The sequence below is a fragment of the Rhinoderma darwinii genome, chromosome 12 (genome assembly GCF_050947455.1).
Source record: "Rhinoderma darwinii isolate aRhiDar2 chromosome 12, aRhiDar2.hap1, whole genome shotgun sequence".
Lineage (NCBI taxonomy): Eukaryota > Metazoa > Chordata > Amphibia > Anura > Rhinodermatidae > Rhinoderma > Rhinoderma darwinii.
In genome coordinates, this window is record NC_134698.1 from 4,561,060 (window position 1) to 4,579,654 (window position 18,595).

The window sequence follows — 18,595 nt, forward strand, 5'->3', positions numbered from 1 at the left end:
CAGATATAGACTCAGGCTACAATTGTGTGTTGCTCAGCTGGCATCATAAGTTATGGTGGTGAAGAGAATTGTGATTTGCTGGTGCCACCACTTGGCAGTCTTGTTGCCGGGAGATACATGGCCAAAATTTTTGACTTGCACCTAATCGTAAACACAAAGAGATTACCTCAGCCACTGCAGTCCGGAGAAAATTCCCCATGAGGTACTGTAGCAGATGCCGAGGAACCTACAACCAGACTAGAACTCTTCTCCATGATGGACTGCCATAGAATGAGGGAAGATTTACTAAGAGTATTCTGCAAGAATTTTTGGGTAATTGTATGAGAAATAACGTCTTTTGTTCCAAACACCATATGTATAAAGGTCTGCCGACACTTGGGTGATGGTTTAGACTACACTGCCCATCCCAAATGGTACTTCTCCCCACAAGTACTACAGTATAAGGCCTCATTTACACGAGCGTGTGCGTTTTGCGCGCGCAAAAAACGCTGCGTTTTGCGCGCGTTGGCATTGCGTTTTGCCTGCGTATACGCAGCGTTGTTGCGTTTTAAACGCGCGCATGACTAGCGTTTGCAACGCGCGTCAAAAACGCAGAGGAGATTCATGCCAGGCCAGCCTACAAATAGGCCAGCTGGCCCAACCCCTGCTTGCTGGGAGAAGCAGGTTTAGCACCTTAATCTCCGCCTCTGCCGAGCTCGTCGATGTGTGGAATGTGGCTTTGCCATTATGTCGCGCAGGTGGCGTGTCTTTGGGACGACAATGCAATTGTCCATGCAGAATGTGACACGTGTTATAGAATTGTGTGTCGGTCTGCATAACTTCTGCTGCATTAATGATGCTACCTTTGATGCAGCAAATATACTTACAGATGCAGGCAGCAGCCTCAGTGTCCCGGTTATTCCTCTCGGCCGATCTCTCTCATCCCGCCCTCGCATGAGGGATACTTTGGCGGCATATTTGGAATGTCGATCTGGAGCCGCACCGTGGGTGCGTGATGACCTTTGAAGGGTTCTCTGTTGTTTGTCGGCTTACCTACACACGTCACATGTGGGCTGGGGTTTTTATTTTTTCGTGGTTGTTGTTGGGTTAGGGACTTGCAAAACAAGAGGAGTCTTGACGCGGGCTGCGACCTTACATCTGTCGGGGTTTGAGCAGGACTTTATAAAGTTGGCAACCTTCTTTCTGGAGATAGAATGTTGTGTGGGCGAAAGTTTGGAAAGGCCAATTGCTAGTGTACATAGTTTGCCTCGGGGCCCATGACAGCACCTAAACGTCCGCACCTCTTGCAAACCATATCAAACCCCGAGTGATTAACTAAAACCTCATATCACGTGTGTATGCATTGGACCCAAATCCCAGAGGTGTGCGAGGGTATAGGCCAAGGAAATGTGGGCCAAACATTGTGTGGAGGCCTATCAATGAAAAACAACACGAAATATAACCATTCAACATTAAAGTTTTTAATACAGGGTTTTGCAAAAGCCCAAAAAGGTTTCATCAAACAAAAAACACCAACATGGTGTATAATATCGATCCAACACAAAAACAGGACGGCGAGTTGGCATCCCTGCACCCAAAAATAGTGGGGCGTCAAAAATTCTGGCCTCCAACACACTTAAAGGTGTTGGTACTGGTGGCCCGGGGACGAATAGGCCTGCATTTCAGCACCACTATGCTGGACCTGGAGCTGTGTAGGTTGTTCCTCGGCAGCATAGTGGTGCTGATGTTGTCCGGGGTATGTTGGGCCAGGGAAGTGGGGAGCCATAGGGCGCATATACGGATGCGGGCGTTGCATCTGGGGGCCTGGGTGGAATGGGCCCGGCACCTGGGGCGTGGTGGCCGGCATGGCTGTACTGCGCCACTGTTCAATGGCCGTGAAGCACACGTGCGGATTGTGGGGCGGTCTGGAAGCGTCGATCAACGTCACGATCGACGCTTGCAGACGGCCCATACGGTCCATGGGGACCAGACGGAGGAGGGGAACGATGCTTCGGCCAAAGGCGTCGTTCCCGTCCTCATCAGCGGCTCGCCGTAGATAGTCCAGGACCCTGGCATCTACTTGCCCCGCTGCGGAGGCCTGTTGAGCACGGGCCCGGCGAGTGCGGGCACGCACAGGGCGCTCCTCTGCCGGAGAGGCGACGGCCCGTGCGGACTGGCCAGGGGCGGGCTCCAGGGGTGTCGGCTCTGGACTAGGGGGCAGGACAGGGGCAGCAGGAGGTTCCGGCCGAGACTCGCCCACGTCTGTCTCTTCAGCGGTATCCTCCAAATTGTCTGTGGTTCTAGAAAGAGGAAATTACGTTAGAACAGAATATATAACAATGCCTACAACAACACCATGGCAAACAGGACATGGGCGAACACACATTAGACACATGCAATGGCAGAAACTCTTACGTGCGCATCTCCATGATGTCCTTCAAGAACATCAGCTGTTGGGTATACATATACGGTCGCTTGCGAGATGCGCCATCCCCGCTGCGTCCCCTTTCACCCATTTCACGCCGGAATTGGTCACGGCAGCTCCGCCACCGTGTTTTGATCTCTTGGACTGTTGGAGTTAAAAAACAGATATCATGCCATCAGACCTATGACCTCTCACTTTAAATTAAGGGCCCTGCACTGCCAATTACGTGGTACACGGTGATGCGCCTGCTCCACAAAAGTTTCTCGTGAAAATGCGCAGAAGACACATACAGGGCCCCCAGTTCTTCAAAAGGGATGTCATGCTTTGCCAGAAAATGCCTGGTACTCACCCAACCGACTGCGGTCACGGGTTCGGCCACTCTCCCACTCCTGGCCAAACAGCTCCTTTGCCACCTCCTCCCAGGCGTCCTCCTTGGCCGTCCGGTTGTGGTACGCCTCCGAGCGAGTGTCCCAAATTTCGGGATGTCCCTGGACCAGGACGAGGAGGCGCTCCACGTCCATCCCACGCGGCATGGCAGCAGATGTTGACAGTGGAAGATACCTTCACAGTCTCCTGTCACTAGCCCTGCCCACTCTTAGTGGAAACTCAAGCACTTCCTGGTTTTTGTTTGCTTTGTCCAGCTTTATAGACTGTTCTTCATGGACATAACAAGTGATGCGTGATTTTCGCGCATGCAACGCAGGAGCGTCCGTGTGTCATGCGTTGTTTTCACGCACCCATTGACTTCAATGGGTGCGTGATGCGCGAAAAACGCACGATTTTAGAACATGTCGTGAGTTTTACGCAACGCACGCGCACTGCGCAAAATTCACGCATCGTCTAAACAGCCCCATAGACTATTATAGGTGCGTACGACACGCGTGAAAAGCACGCGCGTCGCACGCGCGTATAATACGCTCGTGTAAATGAGGCCTTATGCACATCTTTAGTCAATACCGAAGACCATTGTGACTAGGCATAGGAGTAGTCATCACCCAGTCTAACAGTATGAAGGTCCATTTTGATTTTGGTGTAAGTCCATTATAGCAAGGAGAAACTTTGACACATGGGATGCACCTCGAAGAAGAGGCTTAGGATAGTCTTGAGGGTATATGTAGATATCATATACCCGTGAATGGTATTATTGTATATATGTCATATGTGAATTACTTGTTGGACTGGACCACTAAAGAATTAGCAAGAAGATCCTTCGAGAGTTGTCAGCACCTTGAGATAAAGCTACAATGAATTGACTAGTCTTCTGGTATCATGGACATTGAACTTCATCTTCCAATTTCCTTGGCTTCCTAAATTTCGAAGCCTCAACGGCAGAATCAAGATAGTCGGCCTCAACTCATGCTGCCAATTGTTCGTGCTATAACAAATGCACTATAGAAAAAATAACACTATATCATCTTCCATATGTACCTTGTTTTATAGTTTTTGAAGATAAGTCTATTAAGTAAAATCAACAATATTTTCTCAATGAGAAGGCAAGAAGAAACCTGTAACATGGTTGGAAATTTGCGTAGGAATGAGCGTAAGGATACATTTGTGATTACATAAGGAAAATATAGGAACAATCACCTACATAAACCCAACGTTTTTGAAGAACATCATCCAGACCACCTCGTAAATTCATGTAACGGACGCTTACCACTTCCACTGGCGAAGACCTCCAACGTCTCACAGAACTGTCAGTGAAGACTTTTCTAAATTCATGGAGACGCCTTTCTTCTAGATAAAGATGAAGGCTAAAATTTGGACCCCAGTCAATGAGCAAGAATCGCTTTATGGTACTGGGGTTACGTTAGGGGCGGAGCTCGTTCTATATTAACATATATACATATATAATTTCTTCTATTATCAGAAGAACCAGATGAAAGACTCCAGTAGAGTTGTTTTTTTTACATTCACACATTGGTCTTCATCTTTGTGGCAACCTTCACAAGAGAATAGGTTACAGTGTTCTGTTCCTTTAAGACACAATAGAGGATTTAATGTAAAACAATAGAAGAGACAATGGGAATCCAAACATTTCCCCTTAAAGGGCACTAAAACTTGTTTAATGAAAAGTTCTTCAACTTTCTAATATATTTTGTGCTTCGATTCCTCGCCAATTTTAACATCTCTGCTTGCTGTCAGTGAATGGGAAATTCTAGTTTACATACAGAGGCTGAAAACCTGTATAGACTGAATGCTTCCCACAGCTGAAGGTTTGGTACAATAATAATTATGCCAGGCAATCCTCTATGAGCTACACAGCCTAGACTCCAGACTACACCTACACTGGTACATTGTAACAAACTTAAAGGAGTTCTCGAAAATTGGAACATTGATGGCCTAGCCTTTGGACCCTTGTTGATCAGTGAAGGGGCGTGACACTTGATTCTAGTCTATTTCTCAACCAGGGGTGTAGCTATAGATGGTACAGAGATCGCAGTAGCACCGGTGTCCCTCTTGTTAGGTTGGGGCACTGTTAAATATTTAACTGAGACAGAATATCAGATCTGTCAACAGCAGCTTGTTGATGGTTTCCAGGTAGCATCAGAATTTATTTTCCACACTAACTTTATTAACTGTAGATATGAACCGTTTGAATGACAGAAACACAAAGAAATTGAATGTCACATATAAATGTATCTGCTCAACTCACCTTTACATATCTAGCTGGAGGAACTGAGGGGCAAGAAAAAAACAAAAACATGTTATACTCAGTAATACCCTTTATTACGTTGATATTTTTACTGTATGGTCATTGTACACTAGTGGAGTCATGTACAGTAGTGGAGATGAAAAACATGCTATATGCACTACCAAAGATGGCCACGATATCTACTGTGGCGATCCTCATGATTTATTGGGTCCGAAGCTTCAAGACCAAATGCATATTGACAGGAAATGTTCTTCTGTAGGAACTCCTTATCTACCACATACTACTGGTAGGAACGTTAATACCATAAGATGCTTACAAACAAGGAGATAGAAGCTCATGAAGGTGAGCAGAGATTCTCTTTAAAGGGGTCTTACTTAAAGGGGATCTCCGCTTTGGACAATCTCTACTTGTTAGAAGGGTTTCCTGACAATAAGCAGATTACAAAGTGTCCCACTGCTGGGAACCCCACCGATCAGCTGTAATGTGTGGGTAAACCTGGCAGTAAGTGTTTAATTTCCCTGCAGCGCCACCACAGGTAAGATTAAGCATTACGCAATGATTATTCATATCAATGTGTTGTCTGTGTAATACAGGACAGGACAGGTCCTCCAGGGCAAGAGATGCTCTTTTGTAACCACTCTCTGCTCTCGGATTGGCCATAGCTGCTCACGTGAGCAGTTTCGCCCAATAAGTAAACAGAGGGAGTGTCTTAGACTTAGCCTGAGAAGCACTGCGGCCATTTTGAGACAACACAGAGGGCACCCTAAAACGGTAGATTCACGGCAGAGGGGGGCCACTGGAGGGCACCAAGTAATATTACTATATATACGCCATCACATTTATGAGTTTGTCCTGAGACCAGAGGGTCGCTTTAAGCACTATCTAGTTTCCGAATACATCTGACCCTCCCCAAAAAAAAAAAAAATTTTGACACTACAGTAGTTGGCCTTTCAGCGAACTGAATGTGGATGCTTATCAGTCATCGGAGGGTATGACTAACCTTTCTGTAGGCTTTTTATGTCCAGGTTAGTATACAACGTCTCATCCTCATTTTGACTGGCGCCTATTAAAAAAAAGAATAAAATATAAGTAAATATATTCAAAAAATGAAATTTTTTATGGGTATTTCCACCATGGATTCCAAAAACATACGACTGACCTGAGTCCTAGCCATACGTAGTAGTCCATTGTGGTCGGACTATGGAGAGGGAAGTCTCTTGAGATAACCATATCTCAAGAATCAAATTAGAAGCCCGATCCACCAATGAGTGGTAAAATTGTGTTGCCTGTAGACTTTTACCTACGAGCTGGAAACCCCCACCGTCTTCTAACACTTCTAATATCACTTTCATAAATCTCCCCACAAACCACACGCTGACAGTCACACACATTGTTTATAAGAAGAGACTGGCTAAATTTAGTCACGAATTGGTAAACTTGTTTTTGTTCTTTATTTTTGGAGTTCCTTTTTTGCTTTTTTTCTGTCTTTTTGTATGTTTAATAATTTTTTTTTATCCTAAGAGTAAAAAACAACTGTTACTACCTGGAAACCATCAACAAGCAGCCTAGCTGATGCTGACTGATCTTAACCCCTTCCCCCTGCTGGCATTCTGGGCCCTAATGTCCAAGCCATTTTTTACATTTTTCCATTGTCACATTCGAAGAGCTGTAACTGTTTTATTTTTGCGTCGCCATAGCTGTATAAGGTCTTGTTTTTTGCGGGACGACTTGTAGTTTTTATTGGTACCATTTGAGAGTAGATGAGACTTTTTGATCACTTTTTATCACGTTTTTTTAAAGTCAGGATTAACAGAAAACAGCAATTTTTCCATTGTTTTTTATTTTATTTTTTACGGCGTTCACAGTGCGGGTTAAATAATGTAACAGCTTTATAGTCGGGGTCGTTACGGACGCGGCGATACCAAATATGTGTAACTTTTTTGCTTTATTGTAGTTTTTTTTAATAGTAAAGCATTTTGTAAGGGGAAAAGCTGGGTTTCTCATTTTTTTTGTTTCACTTTTTTTTTTTTTATTAACTTTATTAAACTTTTTTACTTTTTTACTAGTCCCACTAGGGGACTTCACTATCCTCCGATCGCTATTATAATACACTGCAATACTTTTGTATTGCAGTGTATTACTGCCTGTCCGTTTAAAACGGACAGGCATCTGCTAGGTCATGCCTGCGGCATGATCTAGCAGGCATTCGCTCCAGGCAGACCTGGGGGTCTTTATTAGACCCCCGGCTGCCATAGAAGACACAGACACTCTGCGATTTTATCGCCGGGTGTCAGTGAGATGAGAGGGAGCTCCCTCCCTCTCTCCAAAACCACTCAGATGCGGTGCTCGCTATTGCGCACCGCATCTGAAGGGTTAAACGGGTGAGATCGATACTAATATCGATCTCACCCGGCAGAGCAGGGACGCCCCCAGCCCTCAGCTGCCTCTGGCAGCTGAGAGCAGGGAGATTTCACGGCTCCCTGCTCTGTTTACTTTATTCTACAGCAGCGACGTAGAATAGCGGCGCTCTAGAATAAAGCCCACTAATGACCGCCGTAAAAAGACGTATCGGCGGTCATTAAGGGGTTAATATGTGTCTCTTATTCGTGTAAGAAGAAAGGATGCCCTGTTCTGAATGTTCTATGGGTCTAATTGGGTCATTAACATCTTATTGTCCTTTGCAACAAATTTTTGTATTGGATGTTCATGTGGGTGTTACTCTAAGGCCTCATGCACACGACCGTGGTGTTTTTCTGGTCCGCAAATTCCAGGACCGTGTTCCGTGGAATGTCATCCGCAGTTCATCCGTATGTAATCCGCAGTTCATCCGTATGTAATCCGCAAAAATGCGGATGAAAAAAAAAAAAAAAGGACTTTTAAACAGGATGCCAAAAGCTTGGTCAAACCCCCTTTAGAAGGTCACATGATCCGCAAATCCGCAAACTGCGGATGACACACGGCGGTGTATCCGCAATTTCCACGGGCCCATTGACTTCTATTGGCATGTCCGCACCGCATTTGCGGCCCATAATAGGACATGTCCGGAGTTTCTGCGGCACGGATGTGCGGACATGCGGAGAGCCGTGAAAACACGGATAGTGGGTATGGCCACATAGAAATGAATGGGTCCGCAATTAACCCGTGGATTTGCGGTTGAATTGCGGACGCAAAAACACGGTCGTGTGCATGAGGCCTAACAGTGTAGGATGTTCTTTGCCTTGTTATGCTAAAGTCATGATTGTGGGAGCTGCATACGCAAGATTGACAAGCATGATGAGAAGAGGTTGGCTACAGAAAATAATTGGAGTCTATGTAGGTGCGTGTCCGGGTGACCAGAAAACTCTAGTCCATGCACTGCAACAATGGTTGACTATGATTGTAACTTCCTCCCTAGTGAGTTGGAGGAACATCTCTGGTGTACAAGTTCTTAAGAACATGTGAGGTGTTTTTTTTCACATATACACTACTGATGTAGATAAACCTCGTCGAACATTGACCAGATACTTCATAGAAGTGCAGATATTCGAACTCTCCCTATAGATAATACCGTCATGTTTGTAAGCTCAATTTAACAGTGAAGCTGGATGGCACCTACCGTTTCTTCTTCTGTCATTCATCTGTTGAAACGTGGACACTAAGATGGCAACGACGAGGAGTAACAGCAAGGCGGCTGTGGCTGAGACACACATGATTATAGGAATCCATGCTACAAGATGAAAGACATACCGTTATTGGACTCCCCATTCCTTTTTCACTATGGTACTCCCTGTCCCTGTAAGGAGAGGTTTCCTGCCCAGGTTCTCCGTACCCACTGAAAAAACAGAAGATGGGGCCAATGAAAGCTTCTCACCCACGCTCTTCTTTTGCACCACGTGGGCAACATTTTGGTCAAAGTGACTCAGATGACAGTAACTCAACTCTGTGCATTCTAGATCCTTTCTAGAACCCTTGACCCAGCCATCTCTTTATCGGACTTAGTAAAGTCACTCTAGAGCACTGCATTTCATGAAAAGTTCTTGTCCATACCAGCTGACCATCAAGCGTCCCAGCAGCGATCGGCTAATCATCTGGGAAAGCAACAACTTGAGGGGTTGTCTAAACCGTATGAGCTCTAAAAATACTCCTATCCCTGTCCAGGGCGGAGTAGCTTGCTGGCGCCACAGTGGCACGCAGCACGCAAATGCCCATTAGTCTCCCCGAGCTTTGCCCTTGCTGACATGATAGTGCCAATCTAGTTTTGAACGGATTATCTTGTATGAAACACTGGTTGCTATGCATACACTGCCTAACAACCTTGTCAATAGGACTGTCAGTCAGTACAGCCTTAACAACCAGTCTGCCTTGTTCTTTTAAATATTTTACAGCCATATTACTCATATTTTTATAGAAATAAACCTTTGAGGATCCCTTCAGAATTTGTGTCGAAGTGCTGATTAACCGCTTGGCAACATGTGATGTAACTGTACGTCACAGCCGCCAAGGGGGAGTATGGAGCGGGCGCAAGGTCTGAGCCTACTCTGAACGCAGCAGGTGTTGGCTGTATGTTACAACCGACACCTCACTGCAACGGCTGGGATCGGAGATAACTCCTATCCCGGCTGTTTAATCACTTAAATGCCATGGTCAATAGCGACCACAGCATCTAAGGCGTTAGAAAAAGGGGAGTGGCCCTTTTCGTCAATCCATCGGCCCCCTTTATTGTCCCATCGGACTAATGAAGGCCTTCATGTCTGCCATCTTTCTGCTCCTATCAAGCCCAAAACGGTATACACTGCGATTCATAAGTATTTCAGAGTATTGTACCAGCGATCAAACCACTGCATGTTCAAGTCCCCTAAGGGGTCTAAAATAAAATGTAAAAAACAGCTAAGGCGGGATTCACACGACCGGGTCGGGTCCGAGCCCGAGTGCCGGCCGGTAAAATCGGCCATTCTGCCCGGCCGGTTTGCATAAAGTTATGCATCCGTGCCGGGCCGGGCAGATCCGGACAGTGACATCAGCGGCAGCTCCTGAAGGGGAATCCCCATGTGTTCGGGGATTCCGCTTCAGGAGTTTCCCCTGATGTCACTGCCCAGATATGGACAGAGACATCAAGCGCTCTGTCCAGGAGCGGAATCCCCGAACACACGGGGATTCCGCTCCTTCAAGGAGCTAAAGTGCGGCTAGCACATAGCAGAGCGGGGAGATACCTCCCCGCTCTGCTATAGTGGCGTCGCTGCAGTAGTAGCAGCAGCAGTAGCTGCTGCTACTAGCAGCGCCATCGAAGGTGTCGCCGAGCCAGGGTGCTTTTAACAAGCAGGGGAAGGGAGCCAGCGCAGCGCTCCCTCCACCTGCTGTACACCCCGGCCCTGCAACACAGTGTGCAGCGATGCCATTCGTCAGAATGGCATCAACTCCTCCTCCTCACATGCACTCTGCGCTGTGAGGAGGAGGAGATAGAGCGCAAGCCACGGGAAACCCGGCCATCACTCGGGACACATTCCGGTGATGGCCGTGTAATACCCGGCCCCATAGACTTCTATGGGAGCCGGGCGGCCGGGTGTCCGGGCAAAGATAGAGCATGTCCTATTTTTTGACGGCCGGATTTTCCGGCCGTCAAAAAATCGGTCGTGTGAATAGCCCCATTAGGGGTCTATCATTCCTAATGCAGCCGGGTGCCGGCCGATTTATGAACGGCCGGCACCCGGACGGGAAACCCTGCCGTGTGAATGAGGCCTAAATAAAATTTGAATAAATGTACAAAAAAAAAAATATTAAAAGTTAAAAAAAGCAAAAAACACCTTTTTTCCATTTTTTTCCCTAAAAAAATAAAAACATTATTGGTATTACCACGTCCATAAAAGTCTAAACCATTAAAATATGACGTTATTTAACCCATTATATGGGAGAAAAAAAATATCACAATGGCAGAATTTCTTTCTCAGTCAGTAATAAACGTAAAAAGCGACCCACTTACCCAAGGCTCTTTTACTGGACCTGCTGCTGTTCATTATGGGTGAAGTTGAAGTTGTACTTGACGTCCTGAAGAAGGAAACTTGCTCTTCTAAATGATGAGTATTATTGAAAAACACAAAAGACAATTTACAGATTTCAGTATACAGAAAAGAGATACAACATAGTTCAGATGTCCTATCTATGGACTGCCGCTCATACATAGAATGATCCCTGTCCCATCTTACTCCCAGAAAAGTAGGCGGGGCTATCCGGGAAGGGCGGGGCCATCAAGTTTCTGATAGATTTATGAATTCAATAGACTGAAAATGGCACAAGTTGTGGCGCAAATCTACCCCATGTTCATACCTTGCGTGGATTTTAATTTCTGATGTAAGAAATGCCTGAGATGCAACAAATTTATTAGGAGGTGTGCGCATCTAAATAAATTTGGCGCATTTCTCTCCAACGTACTTCAGTTTAATTAGTTCCCCCATAGACGTCTGTATGTGTATATTGTATGTGCCATCAACATTGCAAAATCCTTTTTTCCTAGACCAATACACTCACAAACATTTCACAATGTCAATAGCTTTGTGCAGCATAAGATTCCCAGACACACACACATTACACACACACAAACACACACACACACACACACACTCAAATTACACGCACACATTACACACACACACACACACATTATACACACACATTACACGCACACATTACACACACACTACACACACACATTATATACACACATTACACACACACACACACATTACACACACACGCACAAACAATTACACACACACATTACACACACACACACACACACGCACAAACATTACACACACACATTACACACACACGCACAAACATTACACACACATTACACACATAGATACACACACACACACATACATACATGCACATTATACACATACACTCACATGCATGCATACACACAAACATTATACACACGCACACAAACATTACACACACACACAAACACACACACACACACACAGACATATTACACACATAGATACACACACATGCATACATGCACATTATACACATAAACTCACATGCATGCATACACACAAACAGTACACACACAAACATACATACACACACACACACACACACATTACACACATACATATACACACGCATACATACACACAAACAAACATTATACACACACAAACAGCTTACAATGTCAATGGCTGTGTGCAGCATAATGTTAAGGCCACACGCTAGACACATACACAGGCACATAGATAACAATGCTGATGACTGTGTGCAGCATGAGATATCCAGACACACGCGTGTGTGTGTGTGTGTGTATACACACACACACACACACACACACACACACACACAGATAACAATTCCGATGACTGTGTGCAGCATGAGATATCCAGACACACGCGTGTATATATACACACACACATGGATAACAATTCCGATAGCTGTGTGCAGCATGAGATACCCAGACACACACACCTCTGTATTTTGCAATGCTGAATATTACGTACATTTGTTTCCCATGACTCTTCCTAACAGAACCAGTAGTTTCACAGCAGAATTACAGTCACATTGCCTAAAATACAATCCTACACACAATAAGCTGCTCAGCATTGTAAACAATGGGAGCAACACAGCAGCAGTTAGTACAGAATATTTATCATGTATGTCAATATACCAATGAAGCCTTTAACAATTTTTTTTTTTAAAATCTGTTAGAGGAGGGAATACAGGGACTAACCTACCATATAATGTCAGATTGTAGAACTGGGCGCACTGTCCTGACGTCTGCTTTAGGACGCTGGCTTTATAGATCCCTCGGTCTTCCCTGGTAAGATTAGTTATAATTAACGACCCATCAGCCGTAACCTTCAGTCGTCCATTATAGAACGGACTTCTAATAATAACAACGGGTTTCCCGGGTTCTGTCCCCGCAAAGATATTTTTATCTCTGTCAGTCATCCAGGTGATGTCCCGGATCTCGGTCTGCTCGACATGGAGCATCACCTCTCCTCCCATCTCACTGGATACATGAATTATCTCTTCACAGATTTCTTCAGTGGCCAAACCTGAAAGAAATAAGCCGTGGATGTTACAAAAACAAGAAAAACTGAGAGAAAAAATGAACTCTGACAACAAACATATGAAGCAGAGCTGAAATAAAGATGTCATTGTACCGGGAGAACGAAGAACCTGCCACATGTGGCGTCTGGTCAACCAGCAAAAATTACGACATGTCCCCATAAAATTAAAAAATCCACAGCAAGTAAAAAATCTGCTTCTGTCAAGCAGGGGCATAACTATAGAAGGTCCGGGTAGTAGCCGTACCCAAGTGTCCAATGGCCAGACATTTTACTATAGAAAAACAGGTTCTTTGGGGTGTTTAATGTCGCCCAGTGACCCTAACATTGACTCTTGGCCCATTGCTTGTGACTCTCAAGTTGGTGGCAGCTCTAAATATTAATGTGCGCTAGTGGCACCAAGGAGGTCATGGCATCACTGATAATACAACTGTGGTCAAAACCATATCATGGGCAGTTACCCCTGGGTGAGAGTCATGCATTGTCAAGGACCATGGACCTTCAAGAGGTTCTCCAAGGAGGACACTATGGACAAGTCAACATTCAATCTCAGTTTGTCATGGTTGCCTTTGGTCATACGTAGGATTGCAGATAATCGTACTGGATTATGTTATCTCAGTGAGTTCTTACTCCGCGTTAGAAAAGGAAACTCAGCTCTACTACATAGTTATGTTTTTTCCATCGTTCTTTAAGGCTAGCCTTCCGACAAAACAGCTTTTTAGAACTTACCCTTCTGAAGGTAAAGCAATATCACGGAAAACCTAAAGAGATGTTCCATGTCCTGTGCTAGGCATCCCACACTTGTCTTCCGCTTCTTAGAAGATTCTAGAGACATTCTCAGTGACATTCTGCTTTTTCATGTTCCACCCTCCACAACCACAGACCATTAAACAGTCACAGATGACCAACATCTCGAGAAAGGAGAAAGAGGTGGAGTTTCTGCATCAGAGCGAAGTCCTCTGGTGGAGATTTCTAATATATGAACTAAGAGTTATCAAGAGGCATTATATAGACCAAAGTATTGGGACACACTCCTATATATTCCATGGTCATCTCTGAGTGATATTATTGTAAAGTGGAAGGAACCTCAGCCATGAAGATACAGAGCGGGGGCGCCGAGTGCTGAGGAGCATAAAGTCGCCAACGCTCTGCTGACTCCAAAACTGCAGGGTACAGACCTCCTCTGGTATTAACATCCGCACAAAGACTGTGCCTGGGAGCTTCATGGCATGGGGGCCGAGCAGCTGCATGCCAGCCTTACATCACCAAGCACAATGCCAAGCGTCAGATGGAGTGACGCTTCTCTCTCTGGTGTCTGATGAGGAGTCTGGGTTTGGTGAGTGCCAGGAGAATGTTACCTATCTGACCAGCTATAAAGTTTGGTGGTGGAAGGGTAATACTATGGGGGTGTTTTCAGGGGTCGACCCCCTTAGTTCCAGTGAAGGGAAATCTTAAGTCTTCATCATAACAAGACATTTTGGACAATTGTAGCTTCCAAATTTGTGGGAACAGTTTGGGGTTCGTCCCTTTTCTGTTCCAGCACGACTGTGCCCCAGTGTACGAGGTCCATAAAGACATGGCTGGTTGGTCTGTTGGCTGGTTGGTTGGGTGAGTTTGGTGTGGAAGAACTTGACTGGTCCACAGAGCCCTGACCTCAACCCCATACAACACCTTTGGGATGAACTAGAATGGAGATTACGAGCCAGGCCCCCTCCCCCAACATCAGCGTCTGACCTCCCAAATGCTCCAAAATCCCACCGGCACACTCCAAAATCTTGTAGAAAGTCTTCCCAGAAGACTGGAAGCTGTTTTAGCAACAAAAGAGAGGACCTACTTCGCATCAATGCCTATGGGTTTATAATGGGATGTCATAAAAGCTCCTGTAGGTGTAATGTGGAGGTGTCCCAATACTTTTGGCCATATAGTGTATGTTATTTGTCACTGTCAGGCTTCAGACCAAACATGAAATCTCAGGGATGACTACACTAAACCTCAATATCCCACTTCCTTCATGTCACACTCACAGGAGTCCCGGAAGCTAAGATACAGGGAGATGTATGGTGGGGTCCGTACATTGTAGAGCTACTGTCCCCGGCCTGTGACATTAGGGATAGGCGACACCATCAATTCTCTTCTCTCTGGAGGACATGTGGTGTTGTCACTCACCATAGAGTAGACAGCGGCCATCAGCCCTGGTCGGAGGAGGGTGATGACCAGTGGCTCGGGACTTACTTGGTATTTCATATAATTATACTGGTGGTGGGAGAAGGATTTATAAAGACACTTGTATTTGCATGTCAGCTAAAAACAAATAATGAGCAGTTACCGAAAACAAGAACATTAACTAAAAAGGGGATGTAAACTTCTTCTTGAGGGGCCACAAACTAATAGAGGAAGTAGGAGAGAAGACCTAGAGGGAAGAAGTGAGAAATGGTGGTATGTCTGTAAATAACAACAGAGAAACTGGTGAAGAGATAGATAGATAGATAGATAGATAGATAGATAGATAGATAGATAGATAGATAGATATGAGATAGATAGATAGATAGATAGATAGATAGATAGTCGTCCAATAAGAGACAGCACTCCAAATAGTGATGAAAAAACAGCTTTTTATTAGCCCCTGTGCGACGTTTCGGCTCTTTACATGGAGCCTTTCTCAAGCATACAAACAGTGTAAAAACATGTGCTATATATGGAGACCACACAATTGGTCTCATTAGGCAAGTGATTAACATAAAATATGAATAAATACAAGGATACAAACATATTGCATCAATAAAAGATATAAAATGCAAGAATGTGCCAACATATACACATAATGGTCCTCAAATCAATCAGGGCCATTCAGTTTTAAGGCAGAAAAACTGCTAATTAGTGAACAATTTTAATGGAAATACAGGTGCAAACAGTATAACAAATGAAAAACAAAGGCCTTGTGTTTACCTCGGAGCCATGTGTTCGGGTTGTATTTCCGGCGCCTAGAGAATGAATGGCGACTGTCTATGACAAGACAGTATCTCGCGTTAGCGCCATTTCGCGCATGCGCAGTGCCACTTTGAAGCAGGCGGTGGCCATCTTTGTACGTCGTCAATGCATCGCCACCACCTCAGCACATGGCCGAAGTGGTGGGAAACATAGACGAACGTCTCCTCAAGGTATCTCATATATGTGTTCGCATATGTTGGGGCCACATTGGACCCCATCGCCGTGCCCTGGGTTTGGACATAGAAACTGTCTCGAAACAAGAAATAATTCTCAGTCAGGACAATGTCTAATAAATCAAGAAAAAATTGTTGGGCCACTGTAGTATAGCTAGTATCCTGTAGATATAAGCTTATAGCCTGTAACCCCTTTTCATGTGTAATTGACGTGTACAAACTTACAACATCGAATGATGCTAAAATGACCTGTTGTTCCTGTGGTATATGTACCTCTTTTAGTTTATTCAGAAAATCCGACGTATCTTGAATGTATGAAAGGGCCTCCGTAGAGAAAGTCCTCAAAATCCTATCTAAAAAAATGGCTATATGGCTAAAGATAGAATCAGTGCCCGAAACTATAGGTCGCCCTGGTGGATCAGTCAAGGGCTTGTGTATTTTAGGTAACGTGAATAGTACTGGAGTCCTAGGGTTCTCTATAATTAGATAGTCAGAGGTTTTTTTTATCAATAACATTACTTTGTAGGGCTTTATCTACAATATTTTGTATACGTCTCTTAATCTGAAATTTAGGGTCACAGGTCAGTTTTTTATACACATTGATGTCCCTCAGCTGTCTAATAATTTCACCTTCATATTGGGTCGTGTCCATGATGACCACAGCACCACCCTTATCTGCGGGCTTAATGGTGATGCGGTCATCATGGACCAGAGCCTGTAATGAAGTTATATCATCCCCAGTCATGTTGGGATGTTTAAAATGAATATTTTTACTGGTGTGTTTTATTTTTTCAACATCTCTCCTGACAGCGGTAATAAAGGCATCAAGAGCTGGAATATAGTTATTTGGCACAAAATTACTTTTGTGCACCCACCTGTATCTTTGACTGGTGCTGCTGGATGGTGGGATAGATAGATAGATAGATAGATAGATAGATAGATAGATAGATAGATAGATAGATAGATAGATAGATAGATAGATAGATAGATAGATAGATAGATAGATCGATAGATAGATAGATAGATAGTGTAGCGTCCATGGCCGCGGGCCGTCGGGTTTACTCACCTCCCGACGCCCGCAGCCATGGATCTGTGAGCGCTGGTCCCCGTCTCCCTCCTAGGTGACGCTGGCGCTCACTTACGCTCCGTTCGGCTGGGCCAGCGCACGCAATTAGGAAATCGTCATCATCATCAACTGCCACGATTCCCTGGTCTATAAGAAGGCCCCTGGCCTTCTAATCTTTGCCTGAGCGTTGTTAGTTTTCCCAGTCTGTCTTGCAAATGGTCCCTTAGTGTCTCCAATTCCTGTTGTTACCCGTGCCTTGTTCCCCATTCCTGTTTCCAGTGCTTTGCCTTAGTATCAAGTCGTGCCACGTCCTGTGTCATCTGCCACGTCTGGAGGAATCCGCCACGTCCTGTGTCATCTGCCACGTCTGGAGGAATCCGCCACGTCCGGAGGAATCCGCCACGTCCGGAGGAATCCGCCATATCCTGTCACCTGCCACGTCCGGTGGAATCCGCCACGTCCTGTGACATCTGCCACCTCCGGAGGAATCCACCACATCTGGCGCCATCTGCTGCACCCATCTCATCTGTGCCAGAGCTGCGGCCACCGTCTGGACTATCCAGGTACCCTTGTGCGGGACATTGTATTTCTGGGGTTTCCTGCGGTTCCGCCTGCTACACTTCCTGTCTGTACCTGCAGGGAGATAAGGGGATGCCTAAGCACTGCCTTCACCTGATAGATGGTGCACGCCTTCATATATAATACTATGACTTCTAAAACTGTAAAACCCTATTACATGTCATGTATAAGAAGGTCAAAGTGGATTTATAATGTTGCTGGCGCTTCTATCCTTCTCCAGAAGTTTAAACAGGACCTACCCTGGAGGTCTGACTATAAACAAAAAAATATTAAGAGTAATAATAATTCTCAAAATATAACTATTAAAACAAAAAAAAAAAGGAAAAAAGAAATAGAAAAAGGGGTATTTATGGCCGTTGTATCGTGCGGCGCTCCCATAAACCCTGGTGCCAGTTTACAGCGTAAAGTCCCGGGATCGCACACGCTATCACAAGATCTCGCGGCCATGACTAAAACAGCGCTGTATATAGTATTTATTGATATATAGAAAAATAACTATACTATATATATATATATATATATATATATATATATATATATATACACATCGATAACTGCCATATAAATACTAGTGAGATCTTGTAGCGTTACACTGTGCACTGCCGCTGGGGTTTAGGAGAGCACCGCTGGGCATGACGGGAGCTGCTGGACTTGAATTTCGAACCCGAATTCTGCAGTGAG

General features: G+C 44.9%; 2 protein-coding genes across 2 annotated transcripts; both read right to left on the minus strand.

Moving 5' to 3' along the window:
* Positions 1–1,473: 1,473 nt before the first annotated feature.
* Positions 1,474–3,371, minus strand: LOC142664597 (uncharacterized). The gene is made up of 3 exons (XM_075843761.1): positions 2,754–3,371; positions 2,395–2,548; positions 1,474–2,279 (listed from the first exon to the last, which is right to left on the minus strand). Exons 1-3 carry the CDS (start codon positions 2,935–2,937, stop codon positions 1,616–1,618), a joined length of 1,002 nt encoding a protein of 333 aa, XP_075699876.1. The 5' UTR covers positions 2,938–3,371; the 3' UTR covers positions 1,474–1,615.
* Positions 3,372–3,838: 467 nt separating this feature from the next.
* On the minus strand, positions 3,839–17,014 carry LOC142665018 (uncharacterized). The gene is made up of 7 exons (XM_075844552.1): positions 16,789–17,014; positions 12,773–13,096; positions 11,017–11,103; positions 8,656–8,766; positions 6,061–6,123; positions 5,061–5,083; positions 3,839–4,380 (listed from the first exon to the last, which is right to left on the minus strand). Exons 1-7 carry the CDS (start codon positions 17,012–17,014, stop codon positions 4,318–4,320), a joined length of 897 nt encoding a protein of 298 aa, XP_075700667.1. The 3' UTR covers positions 3,839–4,317.
* Between the last annotated feature and the right edge of the window lie 1,581 nt (positions 17,015–18,595).

Coding starts and splice junctions, on each gene's coding strand:
- LOC142664597 (XM_075843761.1), bottom strand. CDS start 2,937: ATGCCGCGTGGGATGGACGTGGAGCGCCTCCTCGTCCTGGTCCAGGGA. Junction 2,549..2,753: donor CCGTGACCGCAGTCGGTTGG/GTGAGTACCAGG, acceptor TAACTCCAACAG/TCCAAGAGATCAAAACACGG. Junction 2,280..2,394: donor GACATCATGGAGATGCGCAC/GTAAGAGTTTCT, acceptor TCCTCTTTCTAG/AACCACAGACAATTTGGAGG.
- LOC142665018 (XM_075844552.1), bottom strand. CDS start 17,014: ATGACTGGGGATGATATAACTTCATTACAGGCTCTGGTCCATGATGAC. Junction 6,124..8,655: donor GAATGACAGAAGAAGAAACG/GTAGGTGCCATC, acceptor TTTTTTTAATAG/GCGCCAGTCAAAATGAGGAT. Junction 4,381..5,060: donor CTCCAGCTAGATATGTAAAG/GTGAGTTGAGCA, acceptor TGTGTCTTAAAG/GAACAGAACACTGTAACCTA.